This window comes from Hyaena hyaena, unplaced genomic scaffold, assembly GCF_003009895.1.
Source record: "Hyaena hyaena isolate Hyena2069 unplaced genomic scaffold, ASM300989v1 scaffold_492, whole genome shotgun sequence".
Lineage (NCBI taxonomy): Eukaryota > Metazoa > Chordata > Mammalia > Carnivora > Hyaenidae > Hyaena > Hyaena hyaena.
In genome coordinates this window covers 992,574-1,016,542 of record NW_024081124.1, presented here as the reverse complement: position 1 = coordinate 1,016,542, position 23,969 = coordinate 992,574, and the positions used below count along the sequence as shown (strand labels likewise).

Genomic DNA, 23,969 nt, shown 5'->3' with positions numbered 1-23,969 from the left:
CCTGATGGAGGGACCCGGGCGATTAGTCCAGAGGCCACCAGGGTGGAGACTCAGCCCCAAGTGCACCCTCTCGACCCCGCCAGACCTCAGCGTCTCCTGGATCCCCTACCAGAGGCCGCCTGGTGAGCCTGGCGCCCCTACTGACCCCTGGCGAGAAGGACACAAAGATCGTGCCCCACGGGGGGAGGGGAGGGGATGGGCGGGGGCCTCCCCACCCCCCACGGCAGGTGCAAGGGAGTCCGGGCGAAGGTCCCACAGGTGAGCGCGCGCCTGTGAGAGCCGAGCGCACAGGGTAGAGGGCAGAGACCGCACCGTTCTGGAGACCACCGCCCCCCCAAGTCACCCCGCGCGTTGGCGGGGTCCCTACCCCAGCGGGCCCGGGCGTGTGGGGTAGAGCCCGGGGACGCCAAACCCGCGGAGGGCGGGGGTCTCCGGGGTAAAGTCCCCTCGGGGGCCGCGGCCCCTCGCCCAGGCCTCACGCCGCTTCCCGGGGGCCGCCCGGGTCAGGGGGCTCTCGGGCCTCGCGCTCCCCCTGCGGCCCCGCCCCCCTGGGCAGCAGCGTCCGGTGCTCCCCCTTCTGCGCCTCCGCTACGCGAGGCCCCGGGCCCGAGGCTCCGCCCCTCGCGGCGCCGGCCCCGCCCCGGCCCCGCCCCTCCCACTGCCCGCGGCCCCGCCCCTCCCCTCCCACCGCCGCGGCCCCGCCCCCGTGCGGCGCCCAGTCCCAGGGCTCGCGGCTCCGCCCCCCCCGAGGCTCCGCCCCAGAGGCCCCGCCCCACCGGGCAGCAGCGCCCGGCGCTCCCCCTTCGGCGCCTCGGCTACGCGAGGCCCCCGGCCCGAGGCTCCGCCCCCCGCCCTCGGCCCCGCCGCGGCCCCGCCCCGCCCCGCCCCCCGCCCGCGGCCCCGCCCCCGCGGGGCGCCCAGTCCCGGGGCTCGCGGCCCCGCCCCCCGCCCGCGGCCCCGCCCCCGAGGCCCCGCCCCCGCCCTGCGCCCGCCCCTCCCGCCGCCCCTCCGGCGAACGCGGCCCGGGGCGGCCAGTCGCGGCCCGCAGCTGCGGAGCTCGGCTGCCCCGTCCGCCGGGCCGGCGCTCGGCCATGGAGCCGGGCCCCGGCGCCGAGGAGGCGCGCGGCGTGCGCGAGGCGCTGGGCCGCTACGAGGCGGCGCTGGAGGGCGCGGTGCGCGCGCTGCACGACGACATGCAGGGGCTGCAGCGCGGCGTGGAGCGGCGCGTGGCCGAGGCGCTGCGCCTGGCGGGCCCGCTGGCGCGCACGGTGGCCGAGCTGCAGCGCGACAACCAGCGGCTGCAGGCGCAGCTCGAGCGCCTGACGCGGCAGGTGGAGGCGCTGGGCGTGGCGACCGGGCCGACCCCCGCGCCCGGCGGCCCCGGCGGCCCCGGCCGCGCGCCCCGCCTGGGCACCGCGCGCTTCGCCAGCCACGCCACCTTCTCGCTGTCGCGCGGCCAGGTGGGTCCGGGCGGCGCGCGCGGGGGCGCGGGGCTGGGGTCCGGCCCCCCCGGGCTGGGAGAGGGCCCCGAGGCCCGCGCGCCGCACCTGTCTGCGGCCCCTCCCTTCTCTGAACGCAGGCCCTGTGTGCGCGGAGCCGTCTCCCCGTCCCCTTTGTCCCGTGACGCTCGGCCCCTGACCGGTTCGACACGGCCTGGGCCTCGCCGGGCCCCCGCCTGCGTTCACGCGCCCCCTGCGCCGCCGCTTCACTGAGGCCTGACGGCTCACGTTATTAATTAACCCAGACTGAGAACTCAGGCCCGTGTGCGCGTGTGCGCGTGTGTGCGCGTGTGCGCGCGTGAGAGGGGAGGCCAGGAGGACGGGGTGACGTGGGGGCAGCCGCCTCGGGAGCTCGCAGGGGGTTAGGAGAGACGGGGAAACCAGCCTGGAGCAGCCCCCGCTTCCCGGGGCTGGCGACCCTCGTGGGGGTGGGGGGAGGCCGGCGGGGACCGTCAGCGCGCTGCGCCTCCTGTGTCCATGGGGTGCGCAGTGGCCCTTAGGTGGCATTTTCCCCTCCGCTCGGGCATGTGCTGTGGGGCCCGGGTTCCAGGGTCCGGGCCTGAGTGGTTTGCACCTGCTGCCCCTCGGATCCATCCGCCATCCGTGCAGCCCTCCTGTGTGGGCTGGGCTGCACCTCCGGGCCAGGCGGAGGGGACCCGTTAGCTCCTGGAGGTCCCAGCCCGGGGATGGGGGTGGGGGGGGAGGCGGCCCCAGACACAGCGGTGCCAACGCGGGGGCAGCCGGAGCAGATGTGCCCGTACACCTGAGTCCCTTCCCGTGGGTGTCCCGGGAAGGCCTTGTGCTGGAGCCCAGGGCTCGCTGCTGCTGGCGCCACGTGCGGGCCGGTGGGGACTGTGCGTGCAGGCCCAGCGGCGCTTGCAGGGCCTCCTGTCCGGAGGGGCCCGGCGGGAATGAGAGGCGAGGGCTGCACTGTGAAGCCCCTGCGGGCGCAGGGTACGGGGGCTGGGCTCTGTCCCCGGCGTCCAGCGCTCTGTGCGGAGGGCCTGGAAATGTGGGTACACTTAGTTCTGTCTTATGAGCACAGCATGCTACACGTCCACGGTACAAAACCCCCACGGTGAGCTCACACGTGCCTAATAAACTGTGTCATCGGCTGTTTCTGAAGTTGTTTTAACACACGTTTGCTACTTGTCTGCTCGCCGAAGCAGCTGTCCAAGTGTCCGGGGAGATCATGTCCCAGTCATGTGTGTGTGACTGCGGATATGCACGTGTGTGCTCATACATGTGTGACAGGGGGCTTGTCACCTGGCTGTCTCGGTGGGAACTGGCTGTTCTCACCCGAGGTGACCTAGTCCTCTTGCTTATGGGGGTGGGGGGTGAGGGGCGCGGGCAGGGAGGGACGGGCTCCTCCTTCTTCCGCAAGGTCTGCAAGGATGGATGGCGGGTTGGTGGGTGGCTGGGGACAGCGTGGGTCCGTTGGATGGTCCAGGAGAGGAGACGGTCTTCACGGGGGCGCGGCAGGGCGGCACAGACAGGAGCCGTGCCTGGGGGCTGTTGGGTCGCAGATGTGGGGGGCGCCGGGGTCTGGCCGGGTCCTGCTGAGCGTGAGGGGTTGTGGGACACGCAGGAGTAGCTGCCTCAGAGCAGACGTGGTCCCGTCTGGTGAGCCAGGAGGGCCAGGCTGGACTTTAGGGAGACCTCAGGGCAGAGCCTGCAGTGGGTGAGGCAGTCAGGTAATCGTGCGGAAGGAGGGGGAGGGGAGAGCCTGCCCCGGAAGTCGCGGGGACAGTGCTGCTGGAGGAAGGGGTCCGGGCCGACAGGGATGCCACGGCTCTTAGGGGACAGGGATGGAGACACGGAAGTGGGCAGTGGGCTGCAGAAAGGCAGAGCCGGGCACTTGGGTGGAGTATAGCCCAGGTCTCCAGGGGGTCAGAGGTCGTGCAGCCCCCTGCTCCGAGGCAGCGCCCCCTCGGCTGACCGCAGCAGCGCTGCCCCCGCATCGGCTCCAGCCCCGTCTCAGGAGCGCCGAGGGCACCTCCAGCCAGCTCCTGGCGGCCGGGGGGGCTGCGGAGCCACCTGTGTGACCCGCTGTGGCAGCACATGGCTGGGTGCTTGGGCTCGAGCTGGGACTCAGGGCTCTAGGCTGGGCCCCAGGGCGAGGGGCCAGTGACAGCTGCGGTGAGGCGTGGCGGGCCTGGTGTTACCCCGCCCCTCTGTAATAAGCAGTGAGGTTTAGAGAAACCTGTTGGTTTCTGCTGTTTCAGACTTGGGGCTGTTGGAAGTGGGTCACACTTAGCGTATCAATGTGTCCTGAACTCCATGCAGAAAGAGTTGATCATGGAATCCACTTTTGAGTGCACAGCCTTGACCTTGCTAGGTGGTACGGAGACAAAAGAGTAGCCGGGGCAGCTCCAGGAGGAGGGAGAGGGCAGCACCATGGAGTGGGAGAAATCAGGGCGCACTTCCTGTAGGAGGCCATGTCCCTGAAGCAGACCGGAGCTGCTCTTGTCATGTTTGCTGAGAGGCCTTGGGAGCACCTCCTGAAAAGTCGATCTCACTTTCTTGGTATCTAAACCAAGAGGGATTGGGCCAGGCCGGTTGTAACAGTGACATCGGCCGGATCCGTTCACAAGCATCCACGGAGCCTCGCAGGTGGAGGGGGCCCGCCGGGCCTGTGGCGGATGGCGGCAGCCTGAGGCCAGGCCAGGCCTGGAGCCCGCATGGACTGTCCTGGGCTGAGCGGGAGTCCCCGGGGCCGTCGGCAGAGGCCCTCAGGGACAGCTGCCAGCAGCTTGGGCCGAGGCTGGACTGTGAAAGAAACCAGACTCCCTTATCTGCCTTCCTTTCCCAGACACACTGTGTGATAAGGGAGGTAAGTGCGTTAGGGAGATGTTTGGATGGAGGCCCGGAAGCCGTGTGTGAGTGGGGGATGGTCGGGCTCGGCCCCTCCTTGGCTCCTGTGACCCCGCGTGAGCCCCTGCGGGGTCAGGCGGCACCCGGAACGCCACAGGATTCCCGCCCTCCCAACGCGTCTGCGAACTTCCCAGTGAGGATCGTGTCTCCCCGAGTCCCCGGAGTCGGACCTGTGTCACCCTGCGTCTCCCCCTGACGCTCCCAGGCCTGGGCTCCCTTACGGGGGGGGGGGGCCCTTCTGGGCCGGTTCCTGTCCCCAGGGCTCACCGGTGATTCCTTCCCCAGCCCCAGCGCACGGAGGGGCCGCCCGGTTCTCTTCCTGGGGCCGAGGCAGGCTGCCCCCCGACGCTGGGAGGGCCCCCCAGTGCAGGGAGAGCGTGCCTAAGGCCCCAGCGTGTGCTTGGGGACGGGGGCCAGCCCTTGGTTTAAGGCCTCTGTTGTGCGAAGGTCCTGCGGCGGCGGTTATGCCATATTCTGCCCTCTCCTCCCCCTCCTGTGGCTAAGACAGGTCCCGCGGGGGCCGGGACCCCCCCGCCCGAGGTCCTGGGGGACATGCTTGTCCTGAGCTGCCCTCTGTTCCCTGGAAGGCCAGAGCGCTTTGTGGGCAAAGTCTCAGGTCGGGGTAGGGACCTGGGTCCCAAACTTAGACCCGTGCCCCTCCCCCGCCTGTCCTGAGATGGGTTGTGTGATGATGGGTGGCCTCCCAATGGCCCCTTGGCCGGACACGTGGGCAGGGGCCTCTCCTTCCCGAGGGGCAGTTCCAGTCGTGGGGAAGGGGCACTGGGGGGGGGGAGGGCAGGAGGCCCAGGAATCTGGCTTGTCCAGAACCTACAGGAAGCAGGCTCCTGTCTGGCCGTGGCTCCTGGTCCCCGGGGCGTCGCAGGGGTGTGGGACCTGCTACGTGCAGGGGCAGGCGTCTGGGGGCCCCCCGTGGAGACCCGCATTCCTGGGAAGTGGTTTCACCATCAGCCTGTCCCTCCAGGCCTCTGCCTGGGCCTGTGGCACCGGTTGGACCAGAGTATGAGGGTGGGGGACACGGGGACCCCAGGCTGAGCCGGCCGGGTGACAGGTGGGGGCTGCGGCTCAGGGTGGACCGGTTGTTTCTCCTCCTCCTGCTAATCGGGCTTCGAGGTGGGGGTGCCCACAGAGGCCCCCCTTCTCCACAGCCCGGCCCCTCCCCCTCTGTCCTCCTGAGTCGGGATTGGGGGCCCCTCTAGCCAGGCCTCCGCCCCGGGGCTCCGGGTCCTGCCCTCTCTCCTCCTGCAGGGACCCCCACCCCCCAGCAGGACAGCCCCTTCCGAGTCTGCCCCTGGCCTCCCAGCCTCTCCCCCAGGCCCTCTCCCGCCCCACCTCTGCCTCACTCTGTTCCTCAGTCACCAGGGGCCTCTCCCCTGCTGGACCCCACGGGCTCGGTTCAGATCTCTTCCGACCATTTCCTTGACCCGAGGCCGCCTTAGGGCGCCCCAGGCACGTCCCCCCCCCAGCCTTCTCCAGGTTTCCCCCCTGCCCCTCTGGCTGCTCCTCTGTAGACCCCCCCCCCGCCCCAGGCCCCCTCTTCCTCGTCGTGTGGTCGTGTGCGGGGGAAGCAAGGCTGTTTCTCCCTCGATCCTCCGTCCGTCCTTCTGTCCTGCCTCTTAAACTTCAGACAGACACGCAGCTGGCTGCCTCCTGACCGCGCCCCCCAGGTGTGCCAGGGCCCCCCCCGACGTGTCCCGCACTGAAACCCCTGTTTTCCCACCGACGCCCTGCCTTCCTCCTCGGGTGGCTCCTCCCTCCACATCCGCCCGCATCCGCCGCCCGCGCCCCCTCCCCTCTCGGCGGCACCTGGGGCGGCACCTGGGGCGGCACCTGGGGCGGCACGGTTCGTCCGCAGCAACCGGTCACAGCGCGTCGTGGCTCGAAGCCTGTCCGTGCAGACCCTAGTGGCCTCCCTGCTTGTCAGCCCAGCTGGGCACCGCTGCCTCTGGGGAGCCCTCCCTGACCCGGGTTTGGCGGCGTCTGCTCGAGGTCCTGGCGCCCCCCCCCCTCCCCCAGGCCGATTCCCCCACGCGCAGGGCCACCGCTGGCCGGCCGGGGCCCCGCTGAGCCATCTGGGAACCTTGCAGACAAGAGCCACCCGGAGGTGTCCGGGGAGAGGTCTGGCCAGCCTCCGAGTGGCCCTTAGTGCCAGCGGGTCTGCCCGATCCCCTTCCCGCCAGGCAGACCCCGCCAGCCCTCCACGCCTCCCTCACTGCGAGGGGCGCGGGACCTCGGTGGGGAGGACGTCCCTCCTGGCCGCAGATCACAGGGGTTTCTCACGTGCCACCGCGGACGGCACGCCTCTTCGCGGGGCCCCGGGGCCCTGTCTGCCGCGGGGGTGTTAGCACCCACCCGAGAAGCTAGAAGCAAGTTGGTGTAAGCGGCCTGGGCAGAACAGGGCCTGACGCCCCACAGAGCATCTGCTCCTTCTCTGACGGGCGACCTGCGACCCAGCAGGGGTACGACTTGACCCGAGCACCTCGGTGGTGGCTCAGCCCGGACCCCAGGTGCCCCCAGTGGCTTCACTGCGGTGAAGGGGGCTGGGCGCCCCCTCCCCCCCCATTCCGGGCATCCAGGCAAATCTCTGCATCCAATGAGAAGTCCTCAGCATGAAGGCCCAGCGCCCCCCGTTGGCCCAGAGAACCTGGGGGCGGGGGGGGCTTGGACCGCAGTCTGGGGTGGGCAGCCGGGCCTGCCTGACGGGGCCTCCTTGGCGCGCGTGTCTCCCTAGAGTGTGGACCGCCAGGACGAAGCCAGCGAGGTGGACACGAGAAAGGCCTCAGACTCGTGCATCGTGGAGAACGGGCACCAGCCCGGGGCAGGTAGGGCAACGGCACAGGGGCCTCTCGGCCGGGAGGGTACGTGCCCTGGAGCCCAGGTCCACTCAGCACCAAGTAGCACTTTGTAAACACAGAGGGAGACGGGAGGTCCCAAAAGGGGATGAGCCTCCCGGTTTCTGGAGGAAACAAGTGGGCCCCAAAGGGTTGTCCACACAGCGAGTGGGTGCCACAGCGTGGCCGACAGGCTAGCTAGTGTTTATGGAGCTGATTGTGAGGGCAGTTTGGAACAGACATAAACTCTGGTTGGAGCTGTGAGGCGTCCCCAGAAAAGGGAGGTCAGGGAGGCCTTCCTGGAGGAGGTGGGAGGAGGGTTCACGGAGGCTGGAGTCCTGGGGGGCGGTCTGAGGCCCCTGTAGCTGCCTTGGCTGACCTCCCCTTCCCCCTGGCCTCGCGTTCCAGGTCTCGGTGACGGACCCCTTGAGGCAGCCCGAACCGCCCCGGCACCGGAGCCCCCCAGGCCTCGCCCCAGGAGCCTCTCCTTGCAGCTGCCTCACCAGCCGGTCACGGCCGTCACTCGGGTCTCAGAGAGGTTTTCGGGGGAGACCACCTCAGCCGCGGCTCTCTCGCCCACGTCTGCCACCATCCTGGGGGGGCCCAGCCCGAGCCCCAGCGAGGCCACCACACCCTGGACTCCAGGCCCCAGCGGTAGGAGCGGGGGAGCAGGCTGCAGACCCCCCGGGCCGTGGGGGCAGGCAGGGCCCGGGGGCTGCCCACCTGCACCTGCCCCTACGAGTCGTTGCAGAGATGCCCTGAGCCGGCTGCTTCCCTGGGGGGGGACTGGCTTTCGTTCCCGGTCGAGCCGTGGCTAGGCCGTGGCTGTCACCCTGCGCACGTGGCAGGGCTCCGCCAGCCTGCGTGGGCCTGTGGCCAGGCCTCCAGCGGTGTGTCCTGGGGTGGGGCTTCCAAAATGAGGGTCTGGGGACAAGGCGTGTGCTGGACGCACAGCACAGGGGGCCCTGGGCCCCGTGCTGCCCAGAGCAGCTGGGACGCTTACAGGCTGTTACGTCTGAGCTCTGGGCTCCCAGCTCCCCTCCCCCAACCGCTGGCCGTGGTGGGGCCCGCTTAGTGGGGGGCTGCCCATCCGGGGAGCAGGGCCGGGTCGGGGAGGGGAGCCGTCGGGGAGCGGTGCTGGGGCAGGGAAGGGCTCCGGCAGCTGGCCCTCCCTGAGGCCACGGCTACTTCCGTTCCCTCCTGTCCGCAGAGAGGAGCCTTTCCGCCCCGCGGTCGAGCTCCAGCTATGGGGCGGCGTCGGCCGTCAGGAGCGACAGGTGGGTACCCCCTTGCTGGGGGGGGGGCTCCGCTCGCTGGGTCAGAAAACCTGCCCAGCGGGCTGGGTCCCCTCTGCTCGCCTCCCCTCCGTCACTGGCAGGGGGCCCGGGGCCTGTGTGGGCCGGGACGTTCCTGACCTGGCGGTTCTCTCCTCAGCCCACCCCCGGCGACGCCCCGGTCCCCGCCAGCCAGCGCCCAGGCCCGGCGCCGGGAGCTGGTCAGGTCGCAGACGCTGCCTCGCACGTCGGGGGCGCAGGCCCGGAAGGCCTTGTTTGAGAAGTGGGAGCGGGACACGGGGGGCAGGTACGGACGGCCACGCCCAGAGCCACGTGGGGGCCAGGGGGGCGCAGCACGGGGGCGGGACGCTAGGGCGGGCCCATGACCAGAGCCCCTCGGGCGCCCCCTTCCAGAGGTGCCCAGCTGCCCTCGCCCGCCTCCCCCGTGTCCCTCGGTTTCTGGGCAGGACACGGGGTCGTGGGTCGTGGGTTGGGATTCCTGGGGGGCTGTGGGGTGACGCCGCGTCCCCCTTGGAGACAGCCTGGTCTTCGCACGGGGTCCCGTGGACAGCATGACATCTGCTGGGTGCAGGGCGGGGCCCCACCTGCGTGGCGAGGACACCCCAGCCCTAGCTTCCTGTGACCAGTGAGGGAGACCGACCCGGGCAGTGTCCCCGCTGAGCCAGATCTGGGCTGTGTCCTTGCGCCCCCACCCCCACCCCAGGGACCACCCTTCCCCTGAGAGGCTAGGGAGGCAGCTGTCAGTGGGGGTCTCTGGGCAGGGGGCTGGGGTGGAGGGGAGGCAGCGGAGGGCCGGGGCCTGAGGCCATGTGGGCCGGGGACCCCTGATTCCCAGTGTGGGGACCGGACGCTGCTGGAGGGAACGCGGTCCTGCCAGATGCCGGGCGGGGAGGGGGGGCTGTGTGTGGCGGGGCATCTCCCCTGGGGGAGCAGGACAGGGGGGGAGCGGGGGGGGGACCTGGCCCCACAGCAGGCTGGTGCTCTTCCAGCAGCGGGAAGGGCGAGGTGCGGGCCAAGCTGAAGCGGTCACAGAGCTTCGGCGTGGCGAGCGCCAGCAGCATCAAGCAGCTTCTGCTGGAGTGGTGCCGGCAGAAGACCCTTGGCTACCAGGTGAGCGGGGCCCCGGCCCCGGGGGACGCCCCTGCCCCGGGGGACCCCGGCTACCAGGTGAGCGGGGCCCCTGCCCCGGGGGACCCCGGCTACCAGGTGAGCCCAGACTTTGCCTCAGCCCAGGGCCCCTGGTCTGCGCTGGGAGGGGCTGGGAGCGTCAGCCTGCGGGGCTGCATTGGGTGGGGGGCGCGGAGGCGGGACTGAACCCCGCTCACCCCCTACGTTGCCCCCTCCCCCCCACTGGAAGCACGTGGACCTGCAGAACTTCTCGTCCAGCTGGAGCGACGGCATGGCCTTCTGCGCCCTGGTGCACTCCTTCTTCCCCGACGCCTTCGACTACAGCGCCCTGAGCCCCGCGCAGCGGCAGAAGAACTTCGAGCTGGCCTTCAGCATGGCCGAGTGAGTGTGGCAGGTGCTGAGCCCGGCTCCTGCATGGGGACGGGGCGGGGGGGGGGGTCATCCACAGGGTCCTGAGGACATCCCGGCGGCCTCCTGTACATGTGGGGAGACAGGCCTGGAGGGGTCACCCAGACTCGGCGCACCTGCCCTTCTCGCTGGGCGCCTGGCCTCTCCCGTGTGGTCTGAGAGACTAGCCGCCAGCAGGGCCCCAGGGCCGGCGGGGCGGGGTCTCCCAGGGCACCCAGTCTGTCCCCTCAGGGCCGGTGCGGAGACACCGTCTCTTGGGGAGCAGGACATCGAATGACATCTTCCTCGGAGACTTTTAAAAATTCTTCAATAAGTAGATCTTGGTTCCCTAAATGTCGTTGTAGTGTTTGATATGAAGTTGTCGAGGTTGCTAAGACCGGCTCCGGGAGGGGTCGGGTGGCGGGAGGTTCTGGGATCAGTCGGCACTTGGGAAGCCAGTCTGGGATTTGGCGGTTGGCTCAGGGCAGCCCCTGGTGCATCGGGGTCTGGCTGGAGGCAGGGGTGCAGGCTGTCCCCTGGGGCGGGTCTGCTGGCCGTCCAGGGCCCGGGGAGGCCTGGCTCACGGGGGCCGTGTGTGTGGGCAGCGGCTGGACCCGCAGCCGGCAGAGGGCAGGGGAGCCTGGGGACGGGGCTCAGAGGGTGCCCAGGAGAGAGGGTTAGAGGTCAGGGGGAAGGCGGGGTTCCCTGGAGGGGATGTTTGTCTCTCCTGGAGCAGCCTCAGTGGCTGGGGGCCTAAGACCCGAGAGCCGCGCAGCCCACCGTGTTCTGGTCTGTGTCCGGGTGCCCTGAGCAGGGTGGGGGGCCTGGCTCCAGGCCCGAGTGCCCTCCTCACTCCATTCCTGGAGCCCAGCCCGGCCCGGGAAGGAGTCGGAGCCCACGGGGGAGGCCTGGGAGCAGAGCGGAGGCTGCCTGAGTTGTAGGACCGTTGCTGCTGCCCTGTGCCGAGGTCCCGGGGGACACGCCCGGACCCTCACCCCCTCGGGGTCACAGGAACGCCTTCTCTTTCTTGGCTGCTCGGGTCAGCTGTCATCCTGATCGCAGAAACAGCTCTGATGGGGTGTGTTATGCAACTGGACCCAGACGGCGCTGAAGCAGAGCCAAGGGGGACGGCGCGGGGCTGGGGAGGGGCGCCTCGCAGGGGGAGGCCCTGCGGCTCAAGCCCAGAGATGGTGGCTGTCAAACAGACTGAGTGTGCAGGGCGGGGGCTCGCACCCCAAGCCCCACCCCAGAAACTGGGCCCCTGGTGTTCTCCACAGACCAGGCTGGGCTGGGCAGGGGAAGGGGGCCCCGGGCCGCAGGGTGGCAGCCCCGCCCCCCCGATGGTGGGGGGGCACAGCCCCGCTCCCCGCCCCTGCCTCCAGCCAGAGCCAGAGCAATTTGTGGCTGTGCTTTCTCAGCACCAGGGCTGAGCTCCTGGAGCCTCCTGACTGGGGAACACAGAGCGCGTCCCAGCCTGGAGGCCGCTCCCCGTGTCGCCTCCCTCCTCCTCAGAGCAAACAGCGGGGCAGAAGCCTGGCCCCGCCTCCCTGCGACCTGCTGGTGGCTGGGGAGGGGAGGGGATCTGCGGGCTAGGGGCCCAGGGCAGGCCTGTGTGGGCAGCTTGATTGGGGCCTGGGTAGGGACCTCCCCGGGGAGTCGCTGAGGCGGTGACCTCACAGGTATTGAGGGGGCAGGAAGGCGGCCTCCGGAGAGGACGGCCAGGATGACCTGGCTGGGCGGTGCCGGCTCCCGGTTCTTAGCAGACCCTGTGAGGTTGGCGAGCGAAGGTCCGGCACGCACGTGGGGGCTGTGCGGGGTGACAGGGGCCTGGGCTCCGATGGGGTCACAGCCTTTGGGCGGGAATGGAGGGCAGACAGGCCCCTCCAACAGGGGGTTCACATCACATCGGGAAGGAAACGTTTGCGACCCCTCCGTGAGCAAGGGCCTTAAGCTCACGGGGATGCACCAGGAGCTGCGTGGTGGAAGCCGTGGGACAGCCCTCCCCCCACCCCCTTCCAGGGACTCCCGGGCCCGAAGATTCCCCGCGGCCTAATCTGTGTGAGCAATGCGGTGTTGACAGCAAAGTGAGCTCCCTTGTTGGACAGGTGTCCCCAGCCTGGAGAGCGGGAGGGTCGGTCCGTTTATGGAAGGGGTGCGGCGGGGCGCGGGGGCCCTGCGCTCTGCACCCCACTTCTCCAGGCGGAGCGCCTGCCCAGGGCCGGACGTGTGGCCCAAGGCCCCCGCCTGCCCTGCGGGGAATGTGCCCTGCTCTCGGGTTACTCTCAGGCAGAAGGGGCTTCGGGCTATTTGCAGTGTCCATGTGTCTCTGGCTAAAACCAGACAGGAGGCTGTCGTCCGAGCCTGGCACCTGCCTTCAGAGAAGTAAAAATAGTCCCTCGAGCCCCTCCTCCACCGCCCTCCCTCGCAGGCCAGCCCCGCGCTGCCTGCAGATCGTAATAGAGCCTGGGCGGGAGAAGCCTCTGAGCCTTTCTTTTAAGCCCCAGGCAGCGCGGGGCGAAGCGCGCCCCCTCACTAACGACGGCTCGCCCACGTCACCCGGGTCTTGGCGCACAGGCTGAGTGCTGAGTGCTTTTCCTTCGGGCTGTTGCGCGGCCCGGGAGTGAAACCAGCTTGCATCGCTTTTACAAGAGCACTTTTTTTTTTTTTTTTAAATTTAAAAGGCAATACGGTGCACACTTAATTCGGTTCTAGGTCACCATACCTCAACCTGTGTGAAAGGGCGGTTGGGGCCTCTAATATTTTGAGACTTAAGTCTTTTTATAGAAGTCAGTACTGACCGTCTTCCTTTTCTCGTATCCTGATTCTCAAGTTTCATTCAGCCCGTGTCTGCAGCTTTCAGGTTTCGTGGGGTTACCGCTCTAGCTGCCCGGGGTGGGGGGTGGGGGGCGGGAAGCCAGAACCTTGCCGGGGGCTTCCCGCCCGGGGTGCAAGGCCTTAGTGCCCACCCCGACCGCGACCCTGACAGTGATGCCTCGTTGCCCGGGCAGGGATGCCGGAGCAGAAGGGGTCGGCAGACTCTCTCTGTGCGGGTTGGAACATACTAGCCATTCTGGGCGGGAAGACGGGAAAGAAACCAGAGCCAGCGCAGAGAGGGTCCCAGGTGCCCTTGGGAGCCACAGGGAAGGAACCAGAGAGATGTGGTTTCGGGGAAAGACATGATACGAAGATTCTCTTCCAACAGGCGAAAGGCTCTTGTGGGGAAGAGATTAGGCAGAGAACAGACTTGTGGGGCCAGTAAGTGGAAAGTACCCAGCGGCAAGTTAGCATAGGAAACGTGAGGGAAACTTTCTCTAGGCCAGAGCCTGCGGAGGGATCTGACCGCCAGGGATCTGACCACCAGGGATCTGACCGCGGGGGGATCTGACCGCCAGGGATCTGACCGCCGGGGGATCTGACCGCCGGGGATCTGACCGCTGGGGATCTGACCGCGGGGGGATCTGACCGCCGGGGATCTGACCGCTGGGGATCTGACCGCGGGGGGATCTGACCGCCAGGGATCTGACCGCCGGGGGGGAATCTGACCTCCGGGGGATCTGACTGCCGGGGATCTGACTGCGGGGGGATCTGACCGCTGGGGATCTGACCACGGGGGGATCTGACCGCCAGGGATCTGACCGCCGGGGGGGAATCTGACCTCCGGGGGATCTGACCGCTGGGGATCTGACCACCAGGGATCTGACCGCGGGGGGATCTGATGGTGGGGACTAGAACCAGAGCCATCTGTGGGGGGATCTGACCGCGGGGGACCAGGGCCTGGGCCCATGGCCTGAGCCTGGAGGAGAGCAAGCCCGGGCTGCACTTCCCCGTGTTTGGAGGGCGCACGGTTCTCTCCTGAGGCCGAGGGTCAGGGTTTCAATACGGCCCTCATTTAACTTGGGGACCACTGTGGCCAGTGGCGGTAGTGATGGTCTGGCGCGCGAGGAGGGCTGGGGCACACTCACGTGCACCCGGTGGGCGTGCAGGCAGCCCTGGGAGGAAGGCAGGGTGGGCGGGCGGGTGTGAGCGCACCAGATGCCGATCGCTCAGGAAGGTGAACTCCGGTCGGAGAACTTGGATCTGCAACTCTTCACCGTCAACGAAGCACCTTCACGGCCTGCCGCTGCCCGAGCTCGCACGCCCCTGACCCCGAGCCCGGCCCCACCCGCCTGGGATGCCCGGGTGCCCGTGTGTTGGGTCAGGACCTGCCACCTCACAAAGCTACCTGATGCCCCCATTGGCCACCGACGCCAACCCAAGGGGCGGGGGCAGCAGGGGCCCCGGCAGGTGGCCCGCGCGCGGGGCCGGGCGGGGAAGGTGTGGCTGACCCCACCGGGCGCACGGCTGGCCCTGCGTACAGGACACAACCTCGGGGCGGGGGTCTGGGTCTCCGCTGAGGAGCTGGCACAGAAGGGGGTCAGAAGTCGCAGAGCCAGGATCTGAATCCTGCTGTTTAGGTCCCAAATTCTGGTGAAAATGACAACCCCCGGGGACACGTCCTGAGCTCTTTCCGGGCACAGGAAGTGTGCGGTGCCCGGTCAGCCCCCCGCCGCCCGGCGCAGGGGCGATGTTCCGTGGGGGACTCGGAGCCCTACGGGAGTGGAGGGACCTCCGTGCCCAGAGTCAGGGAGGGTGCGGCTGGGCCGCGGATGGGGGGGGGGCAGGGCACCCTGGGGGCACAGAAGCGCGCCCCGCTGGCCACTGCGGACGGGTGGACAGGAGGACACGGCTGGAGCGGGCGCAGGTGTGCGCCCGGCTGGTTCCGCCGCCAGGTCTGCGCCCGGGTCAGCGTCCCGAAGGGCACCCGCTGTTACTTCAGGGCACCGCGCTGCCTTGTCGCTGTGGGCGCCGCCTTGGGGGCCGTGGGACCTGGGTACGGCAGGGGCGCCGATTTCTTCCCAGCGCAGCGTCTACACCCGTGTTTCCCAGAGCGCAAGGCACAGGGCCCTGGGGTACTGAGGTGGAGGTCGGCAGGCTTAAGCTTGTGACCCGTCAGTGGGGAGGGAGATCAGGTGAGTGTTTCACGACCGCGTTCGGGAACAAGTGCGGGGTGGGCGTGGGGTGGATGTACTTGATAAGTGGATTTAGTGAAACTTCAAAGCGGAATTTAATTTCACCGAAGTTCGCAGTAAAGTCAGTGTGTGTGAGTCAAAACGCGAAGAGTGTCCGGTCCTCCATGCGGGGACCTGGGCAGCACTGCCTCCGGGTTGGGGTCTCCCGGGGTCTCCCGAGGTCATGGGAAGCTGCTCTTCTCTCCCCAGGGTGGCGGTGCTGGCGGATGGCGGCCCCGGGTGCTGACCCGGCTTCTGTGTTTCAGGAACCTGGCCAACTGCGAGCGCCTCATCGAGGTGGAGGACATGATGGTCATGGGCCACAAGCCGGACCCCATGTGCGTCTTCACCTACGTCCAGTCGCTGTACAACCACCTGCGCCGCTTTGAATGAAGCCCGTGGGGGCTGGAGGCCGGGGCACCAGCCCAGAGGGCCGTTGTGGGGCGCCGGTGCCCCGGAGTCGGGGCGACCCCACCGGAGTGGAGGGCGCCCCCGCCGCCGTGTTGCCGATGCGCCCCCCGCGCGCAGGGTCTCCGGGGCCGAGGGAGCGCGCTCGGTGCTACGTCGTTATCTCCCTTCAAATAAAAGTCTTGTCTGTGGATTCTGGAATCTGAGATCCCTTTTCCCGCGGGCGAATTTGATACATTGGCTTCACGGGTTACACTGGTTACCGAGTGTGTTCTCAAAATACCCAGAGTTGTTGGTTGTTTTTTGTTTTTTGTTTTTTTTTACTTCCCCCCCTTATCTTGGCTTCCTTTCCACCGTCCCTGGGCCTCTGCCGGGGAGCAGGGAGGGCGCCCCAGCCCTGCCTGACAGTCTCCCCGGGTCCTGGGCAGCAGACGACCTTCAAGTCACCTTGACTGGGCGGTGGGAAGGCTGTCGCCTGGTCCCAAAGCGCCCTGTCCTTGGGGGGAGGGGGGGCACGAGTGGTTGGCTGATAGGCTCTAGGGGAAGTGAACACTTGGGGAAGGGCGAGGCCCTTTGTGCATAGAGGTAGTTTTTATTCACATCTTTTTTAGGGGATTTGCTGGAGATATTTATGAAAAGTAACTGCGTCTGTACCATTGCCCATTTGTACATAAAAAGATGTGTCAAACTTCGCTTTGGATTGGTTGTCTCTGTTGGGGAGACGCGGGGCCGTGCACAAGGGGCTTTGCATGCGCTCGGAGCGAACATCTCGGATCCCCCTTCCCTGCTTCCGCACCCAGATCACCGTCCAGGAAGTCGGCAGCCACATTCGCGCGCCTGTCGGTCAGGCTCCCCGGTCCCTGCTGTCGGGGACGTGAACTGGGAGTCCCCTCGGGTTTCCAGGGGACTCCGGGCGGCGCCCGGGGGGCCTGTGATATTGGGGGCCGCGCGTGGAGGAGGCCGCCTCAGCCGCTGCCGTGTAGACGCACGGTCTGTGCTAGACTTGTAACATCTTAGGTCCTACACACTGCACTCATTAGCTTCTTAAAGAACCATTTTCTTAACATTTTTTGATGTTTATCTCTGAGAGAGAGAGAGAACCCCGAGTAGACGTCGCACTGTCAGCATGGAGCCCACGCGGGGCTCGAACTCACAAACTTCGAGATCATGACCTGAGCTGAAATCAAGAGTTGGACACTAAACCAAATGAGCCACCCAGGCGCCTCCCTCCTCTTTTTTCTTTCTTTTTTTTTTTAATGTTTATTTTTCAGAGAAAGAGAGACAGAGAAAGCATGAGCGGCAGAGGGAAGAGACAGAATCCGAAGCAGGCTCCAGGCTCCAAGCTGTCAGCCCAGAGCCTGATGAACCGCAGACCATTACCTGGGCCGAAGTTGGACGCTCAACCGACTGAGCCCCCCAGGCGTCCCAAGAACCATTTTCTAATCGGGTTGGACTTCAGACACGTGCTTCTAGAATTTCCCTTCGAGGAGCTAATGGGTTCTTCGGCTCATGCGGTTTGCCGTTGGGCCTGGGCCTTCCTGGACTCACGCGCTCCCTGTGTGCGGGGAGGGCGAGGGCAGAGCTGCCTGCGGCGAGGAGTCTGCCGGGGTTTTCCGGGTGCGTGAGGCGTCCGTGCGGCAGATTTGTGTCTTGTTTTGTCCCGTCTTTTGGATTTCCCTGCAGCAGAACTGAGGAGGGGGCGGCGAGCCCTCTTATTAGCAAAGACCCGGTGCCTGTTTTTATTTTTATTTTTTCTTCATACCACAGCTCAGGGTTTCAAACCTAAAGCCGATCTGGAAACACATATAAAAAGCATTTCTATATGTGCCTGAGCGTTTGCACGTGTTAAATGGAACTCTCCGGAATTGCAAGCGTGGCCGTGCACCTTTGCTCGTAAAACAGAGCCGATTCTGCCAGAATAAGGAGCGATTTCTCTTCAGCTGGAGGAACGGTGGACTTCGTGTCTCCCATTCAGAACGATACAGAGTAGATGCCTTCTAGTAGGTTCTGTGATGATCTCGTCTGTGGTCTTTGAGAGGGCTCTTATGCCTTCATGGATTTTAAGCCTGATTCCCTCTCAGACGGAGCCTGACGGGTCCAAGGCTTGGGCAGAAAATGCCGGAAGGTGGCACCGTCTGAAGAGATCAGGAAACCACCGATTTAGCCCAGGGTTACGGAAAAGTTCCATCTGTGAAATCCAATTTCAGGCTGCCTTTCCACCGCCATACAAGTGGCTTCACTTTTTTTTTTTTTTTTTTGCTTCCCTCCCCGGAGAGAACTATTTCTCAGCGTGCTTATAAGATTCTCTCGCTTTTCCAGATAGAATCCTTCACCTGGCTTTTGTTAAAACTTATTAGGTCTGACCAAACTGGCTTGCGTTTCTCCGATGTGAACGTTTCACCAGCGCCAACACGGGCTTTAGCCTTCTTGACAGCTGATGGGTTATTTCTCAAGGCAAGTGAGAGCTTATAAGCACTTTCTGAATCTGATACAGCGTGTGCTGGTTAGCAGAGCACGTACAGGCCAGGTGTTCGGGGACAGTTTGTCAAAGCCAATGCGTTTCGCAAATGGGCCAGAGGATGAGAAGTTCTCCGCGTCCCCGGCCACAGTGCTCAGGACTCTGTAACCAGAGGAGGCATGCGGGGGACACCATTTGCTGTCATCCTGGGTCTGTCAGACTCCAGGCGACTGGGTGGCCAGCTAAAAATGCTGGTTGAGGGGCGCCTGGGGGGCTCAGTCGGTTAAGCGTCTGACTTCAGCTCAGGTCGTGATCTCGCGGTTCGTGGGTTCGGGCCCCGCGTCGGGCTCTGTGCTGACTGCCAGCTCGGAGCCTGGAGCCTGTTTCAGAGTCTGTGACTCCCTCTCTCTGTGACCCTCCCCTGCACACTGTCTCTCTCTTTCTCTCAAAAATAAATAAAACGTTAAAAAATTAACAATGCTGTTTGAGTTGGCCCGTTGTGGGTGGGCCCAGCAGACGCAGCTCCGGACTGGGTCTTGGACGGGCGGTGGCCGACGCTCATTCTGGCAAATTGCTGCTGCCTGATGAGCCCTCTGCCTCCCTTCTCTCAGCCCTTAGCCTCCTCTCTCGGCCTGGTTGTCGGGGGGATTATCCATCTCCTCTCTCGCGCCTCCAGCGCCTTTGATCTCTTATCTCCTGGTTCTTCGCCCTGGCTTGACACCAAACAGCCTTCACTGTCCTTTGCAAGAGCACATTCAAGGTGCCTGGGGAGGGGGCTGGGGGGCTCCGTGGTGAAGCGTCCAACCTTGGTTTTCGCTCAGGTCGCGATTTCACAGTTCCGAGTTCGAGCCCCCTGTCAGGTTCTGCACTGTGCTTGGGATTCTCTGTCCCCCCCTCTCTCTGCCCCTCCCCTGCTCACCCTCTCTGTCTCCTTCCCACTAAATACATAAATAAATAAACTTGTTTAAAAAACGCATGGGCGTGCCTCTTCCCTAGGAAGCATCAAGCAAGGGAACACACGGAGGATGGAGGGAGCCAAGATTGCCCGGATATTGGGGTATCCGGGCGGCCTCTGTGGGAGGGAGACGACCCGCCCGGTGGGACAAAGGGCTGGGAGGGGCCCCGAATAGTAGGGCGGGTGATGGGCTGGCGGCAGCGGAGGGATGATGCCCAACGGCACCTGGGTGCATCTGGGCTGGCCAGGGTCCTCCCTCCCTGGACGCCGTGCTGGCACAGCATGGAGGCAATGTGGACCCCTCTGTCTGATGCCCGCGGCCTCTCCCACACCTCCAGGCCCCCCGTCTTCCCGGCTGGCTCCTCCGGCCTCTGTCATGGCCTCCTTCCCTGCGTCCATCGCGCCTCTGCGCTCCGTGCGCATAACCCGGGGCTGTGACCCCGGGCTGGCGTGGGCCTGGGAGTCAGGGGATGTCCCCCTCAATGGGCTTGTCACCTCCCTCGCCCTGTAAAACGGGCCCCTCTCCAGCCGGCAGCACGGTCGCTAGCTGCTGTCCTTGCCGAGTCCTGGACGCCTCTCTGCGCCTGGGCTCCATGGACGCGCCACCAACGTGGTTCACTCCCCACCTGCTGTGAAGCGGCGTTCGTGACTCCTTGCTGGCAGAGGCCCAAGATCCCCCCTCTAGGCCGTGTCCTGAAGCATCGGAGCCATTAGTGTTCCCAAGGGTCTGTTAAAAAATTCTCAAATTTACAGAGAAGCGGGAAGACGGGGTCAGCGGACAGGTGCATTCGCTCTCCCGCGCCCTAGTCGGCACGTGGTTTGCCGAGCCGTGGGGTCGGAGGGCAGATGGTGACGCTCTCCGCTGAACACTTGGGCACCCACGGAGATGTCCACGTTCTGCGCGCGTGGTGCGTTAGCACACTTCTGAGAGCAGACATTTACCTGAGGTACAGCCTGGTTTCGAATTTCTCTAATTGCCCCCACATGCCTTTCGTGGCTGTTTAAAAAAAATACTCCAGGGTCCAATCGAAGTTCACGCACCGCATTCAGTTATGTCTTTTAATGTCTTCGTCTAGAACAGTCTTCCCACCTTCTGCTTTCTGTCTATTTTCCATTGGATTATTTTCGAGAGCCTGGGCAGGTGCCTCCTCGGTGGAGCCCCGTCTGCGGGCTTCTGTTCCTCCTGCCCAGACGTGGGCGTACGTGTTTGGCACAACTAGGCCCAGCGTGGCAGCACGTGAGGGGCTCGCACCGCGGGCTCGGCCGCCCTCGGCCGTGGAAGTTCGATTGCACCCCCATGACTTTGGGTCATCGATCGATGGTTTTTTGCCTGAATCTGTAATGATGCTGGGCGTTCACAGTGGTGATTTTTAAATTCCATAAACGTATGGATTCTCTTTTTGCTGTTCTTTGCTTGGTTCGGTGGGTTGTAACCACAGTTGTTCAAGGCCTGCTCACTGGAAGGGGACGGTTCCAGGGTCCCTGTGATGCGTCCCCGGGGGTCTCCAGGTGCCTCCTACTTATTGGGCACAGGTGATCCCAGGTGACCTTTGACAGACTTGGAATCTGTCATTTCCCGGAGAAAATCCAGGCCTCTTTTTGTGGGGACTCGCATTTATTTATCAAGATTCGGAACTGGCTGTGTTCACTGCCACTCGGCGTCGTGCTTCGGGGCCCCTTCAGCCAGCACGGCGAGGACGTTCTGTGTAGAGATGCCCGCGAGGTCACCAGTGCCTCCCATTAAACCCCGCCCCGCAGGGCTCACCCGAACTGGCGTCTTGTATTTCCTGTTCTCTGACCCTTCGGATCCCCACAATTGCCACGTGTTGACACGTTTCTTCCACAAGACACACACAACAGTGTCATGGTTTTTACACTGATGCCCCTGCCAGTAACAAGCCACTAAGTGAGGTCCCGGAGGTCTGGTGGCTCTGCCTCCAGGGAGGCCTCCGGGTGGCACGGAGGACGGATTCCAAGTTACTTGCACCCTTTGTTTTCTCATAAGGTGACTTATGGAGTTGATACACGTTAGGCTCATTTGTTTCTGCCTGTACTCGGCGGAAGGCTTGTCTCCGTTGTTTTATTTCATTTCTGTGGATAGGAAGTCCTTCACCTAATTCAGAAGTCACGGCCAAACAACGTTCGTTTCCATTCCCTGCCCCCCATCCAGCCCTGCTGAGCTCCCGTCTCTGCTTTGTGCCTCCTTCCTTCCCAACAAGAAGCACGTGCACACCGGGCTTTTATTTTCCGTCCTTTCTTACCCAGAGAACATACGGCACGTGTGCTCTGTGGACTTTGCCTTTTACTTTTGTTAACGAGTGAAGTTTGGGGTTCCTGGGGGGCTCAGTCGGTTGAGACACCGACTCTTGATTTCGGCTCAGGCCATGATCTCACGGTTCGTGGAATCGAGCCCCGTGTCGGGCCCTGATGTTGGCAGCGTGGGGCCTGCTTGGGCCTCTCCCTCCCTCCCTCCCTCCCTCTCAATCTCAATCTCAAGTGCAGTTGTCCCCTCCCCTGAACAGCACGGCCGGGGGTCGTCTCGCTCCGCGGGGCCGTGTCCCCGCACGCCCACCACCGCGGTGTGAGGACCCCTGCTTCCCCGCAGGGAGCGTGGTCACCCCCGTGAGCTCCCGTCAGTCCCCGGCGCGGCCGAGGCTCTCAGCGTTGTGTCTGTTTTCACTTGTCTTACGAGAGTGTTTATCTATATACACACGAGCCGTTTGTGTATCTTTTCCCATGACTTCCCTCTGTTCATGTCTTTTGCCCATTTTTCTTTTATTCCCCTTGATTTTTAAGGGCTCTTTATCCATGGGCAGGACCCTCAGCCTCAGAGCTGTGTCTGGGTCGTGTCCTTTCTCACCCGGACGGTAGTTACCTCCTAACGGCCTCCAGGCCTCCCCCCGGCCCCCAGGAAGAGCCTCCGTGATGTGAGTGTCATCATGTCACCTCTGCTGAGTGGGTCCTCACGTCCCCGGGACAAGCAATTCCTTAACAGGGCATCAGAGGCCCCCTCACCTGTGTGAGCCCCACGCCCCCTCTCCCCAGCCGCCTGACCCCCTCCGACCTCGTGCCCAGAGCTCAGCCTCCACTCGCTTGGGGAGAACCTCACGGATGCCCTCTGCTCCCAGAAGGTCACGGGCTGGGTCCGCCCCGTCACCTGTCACCTCATTCGATCCCGAGACCGGGCGCTCGTGGGGGCGGAGGTGCCTGGTTCCCTCCGGGGTGCCCGTGGCCACACAGTCGGGGCTCCATGAGGGTCTCAGATGGGTGGCCAGGCTGCCGACTCAGCCCCGTGAACACGGGAGGAGCGGGATGAATGACTCTGTTGTTCAGGCCCCTTGGACCCGGCCCAAGTTTCTGAAGGCTGAGTGCTTACCTTCAGAATCCATCAGGTGCTGTCGCGCTTCTGTCCAGTGGGACGTTCGTGCCTGGCACCGCTTCAGCTGCGCTCTCCGGGGGCTCCCGGAGGCGGGGAGGGGGGGGCCGGGGGTCACAGTTGTGCCCTGGGGGTATCTGCTTACTCAGCAGATGTTCACCCGTGAAGCCGAAGGTAACAGGCTTGACCGGGGCCTCCGCTGGTGCCCGTTTCAGCCCCCAGAGCGAGCATCACTGCCTCAGAAGAGGTCCCCTGGCCATCACCCCCGGACTGGACGGAGAGAAAACCGCCTTCGGTGAGCGCCCCGGGGCACCCCGCACGCAGAGCCTGCTGCGCTCAGAGCACCGGGTCCCCGCTGCCCCTGCGCCCTCCGAGGCCGAGGTGCCCAGCAGAGTAGACAGTCGGGCCCTGTGCGGCTGCGTGGATCAACCACCCTGCGCGGGTGGAGTCACAGAGAAGGTTCCAGAACCACTCGGGGTGTCCGCCGCGGGCTCCCTGGGGACAGAGGGCGCCCTGCTCGGGCCGCAGCGGGCGCTTGGTGGCCCTTTGACCTGGACCTTGTGCCACCGTCACGGCCACACTTGCACGTCGGTGAGTTGCAGGGACACCACTTGGCCGGCCACGCGCTCACTGACCTAACTGGAGCCGGTTCTGGGGGATTCGTGGGCTCACGGCCTGTGGAGGGTTAACCGGTGAGCAGCGGCCTCGGCCGGCTTCCTCGGCCCCGGGGGAGGGGGAGGCTCCAGGCCCCTGCGCCTCTGCGGTTTCCCTCTGGGCCAAAGGATTCCATTCCAGAGGAGGTGTGTGTGTTTCTCTGTTACTTTATCCACGGGCTCACCCGCCCCGGGCAGGGTGACTCAGGGGAAGCGGGTATTTTCAGCCAGGGGCCGTCACAGCTGCTGCACCAAGTGTCTTTGCTTCAGCGGATTTCATGACAGGTGTGTTGTTATTCAGGAAAAATAATGCACTTAATTTAGAGGATGCACTTCCCTTCCAAGGCCATGGCCCTTTCTCTCTCCCCACCTGCCCCAGCCGCCCGTGTCCCCCGCGCGGAGGCCGCCGAGCCTCGACCGTGTTTTCCCCGCGCGGAGGCCGCCGAGCCTCGACCGCGTGTCCCCCGCGCGGAGGCCACCGAGCCTCGAGCCATCAGACCCAGCTTCCAGTCTGCACTGTCCCTTCTCCCAACTGGGAGGGGGCCGCCCTGCAAGCCTGGGGGCGGGGGGCTCAGGGAGGCCGCCTCTGGCTGGACGCTGGGGTCCTCAAGGGCCCAAAGTGTGAGGAGACACACAGACGAGGTGGCCCTTGCACCCTTTTAAAATCGGTTTTACTGAGACAACGTTAACACCCGTAAGACCTAATTCTGTTAGCAAAGTGATACTTGTGCAGAGCAAATGGGGAAATCGTGCACAAGATGCCTTCCCCCCCCGCCCCCCCCCGAGACCTCCTCACGGCCCCTCTTCTGGGGACTCCCTTTGTATTGACCCAGACCTCTATGGCCTTATTTTACCTCTCTCGGTTTTCCCTTTGGATGTATCCCCGGATTTCCCACGGTGGAGGGAGGGGCTTGGCCTTCCCCCCGTGACCCCCGTACGTCCCCCCATGTTGTCACATCAGAAGTGTGGGTTGGTGTCACTGTCACCGTCAGAGTCTCTGTAAGTTCGACTCACAACGTTCCCCGGCTGAATCCCCCTC

At 65.4% G+C, this 23,969-nt stretch overlaps 1 protein-coding gene across 4 annotated transcripts; it reads left to right on the top strand.

Annotated features, from left to right (window-relative positions):
* The first annotated feature begins 1,043 nt into the window (after positions 1-1,043).
* Positions 1,044-16,180, top strand: SMTNL2 (smoothelin like 2). Of its 4 annotated transcripts, none has more exons than XM_039254457.1 (8): positions 1,044-1,460; positions 7,123-7,213; positions 7,631-7,876; positions 8,433-8,499; positions 8,657-8,803; positions 9,510-9,627; positions 9,875-10,026; positions 15,347-16,180. In XM_039254457.1, the coding sequence occupies exons 1-8, from the start codon at positions 1,092-1,094 to the stop codon at positions 15,471-15,473; spliced, it is 1,317 nt and encodes a 438-aa protein (XP_039110388.1). In that variant the 5' UTR covers positions 1,044-1,091; the 3' UTR covers positions 15,474-16,180. The 4 variants fall into 4 exon arrangements, with proteins under 4 accessions (XP_039110388.1, XP_039110387.1, XP_039110390.1 ...); XM_039254456.1 differs by having other exon boundaries at positions 9,507-9,627; XM_039254459.1 differs by having other exon boundaries at positions 9,507-9,627; positions 9,875-10,039; positions 15,347-15,411.
* Positions 16,181-23,969: the final 7,789 nt, after the last annotated feature.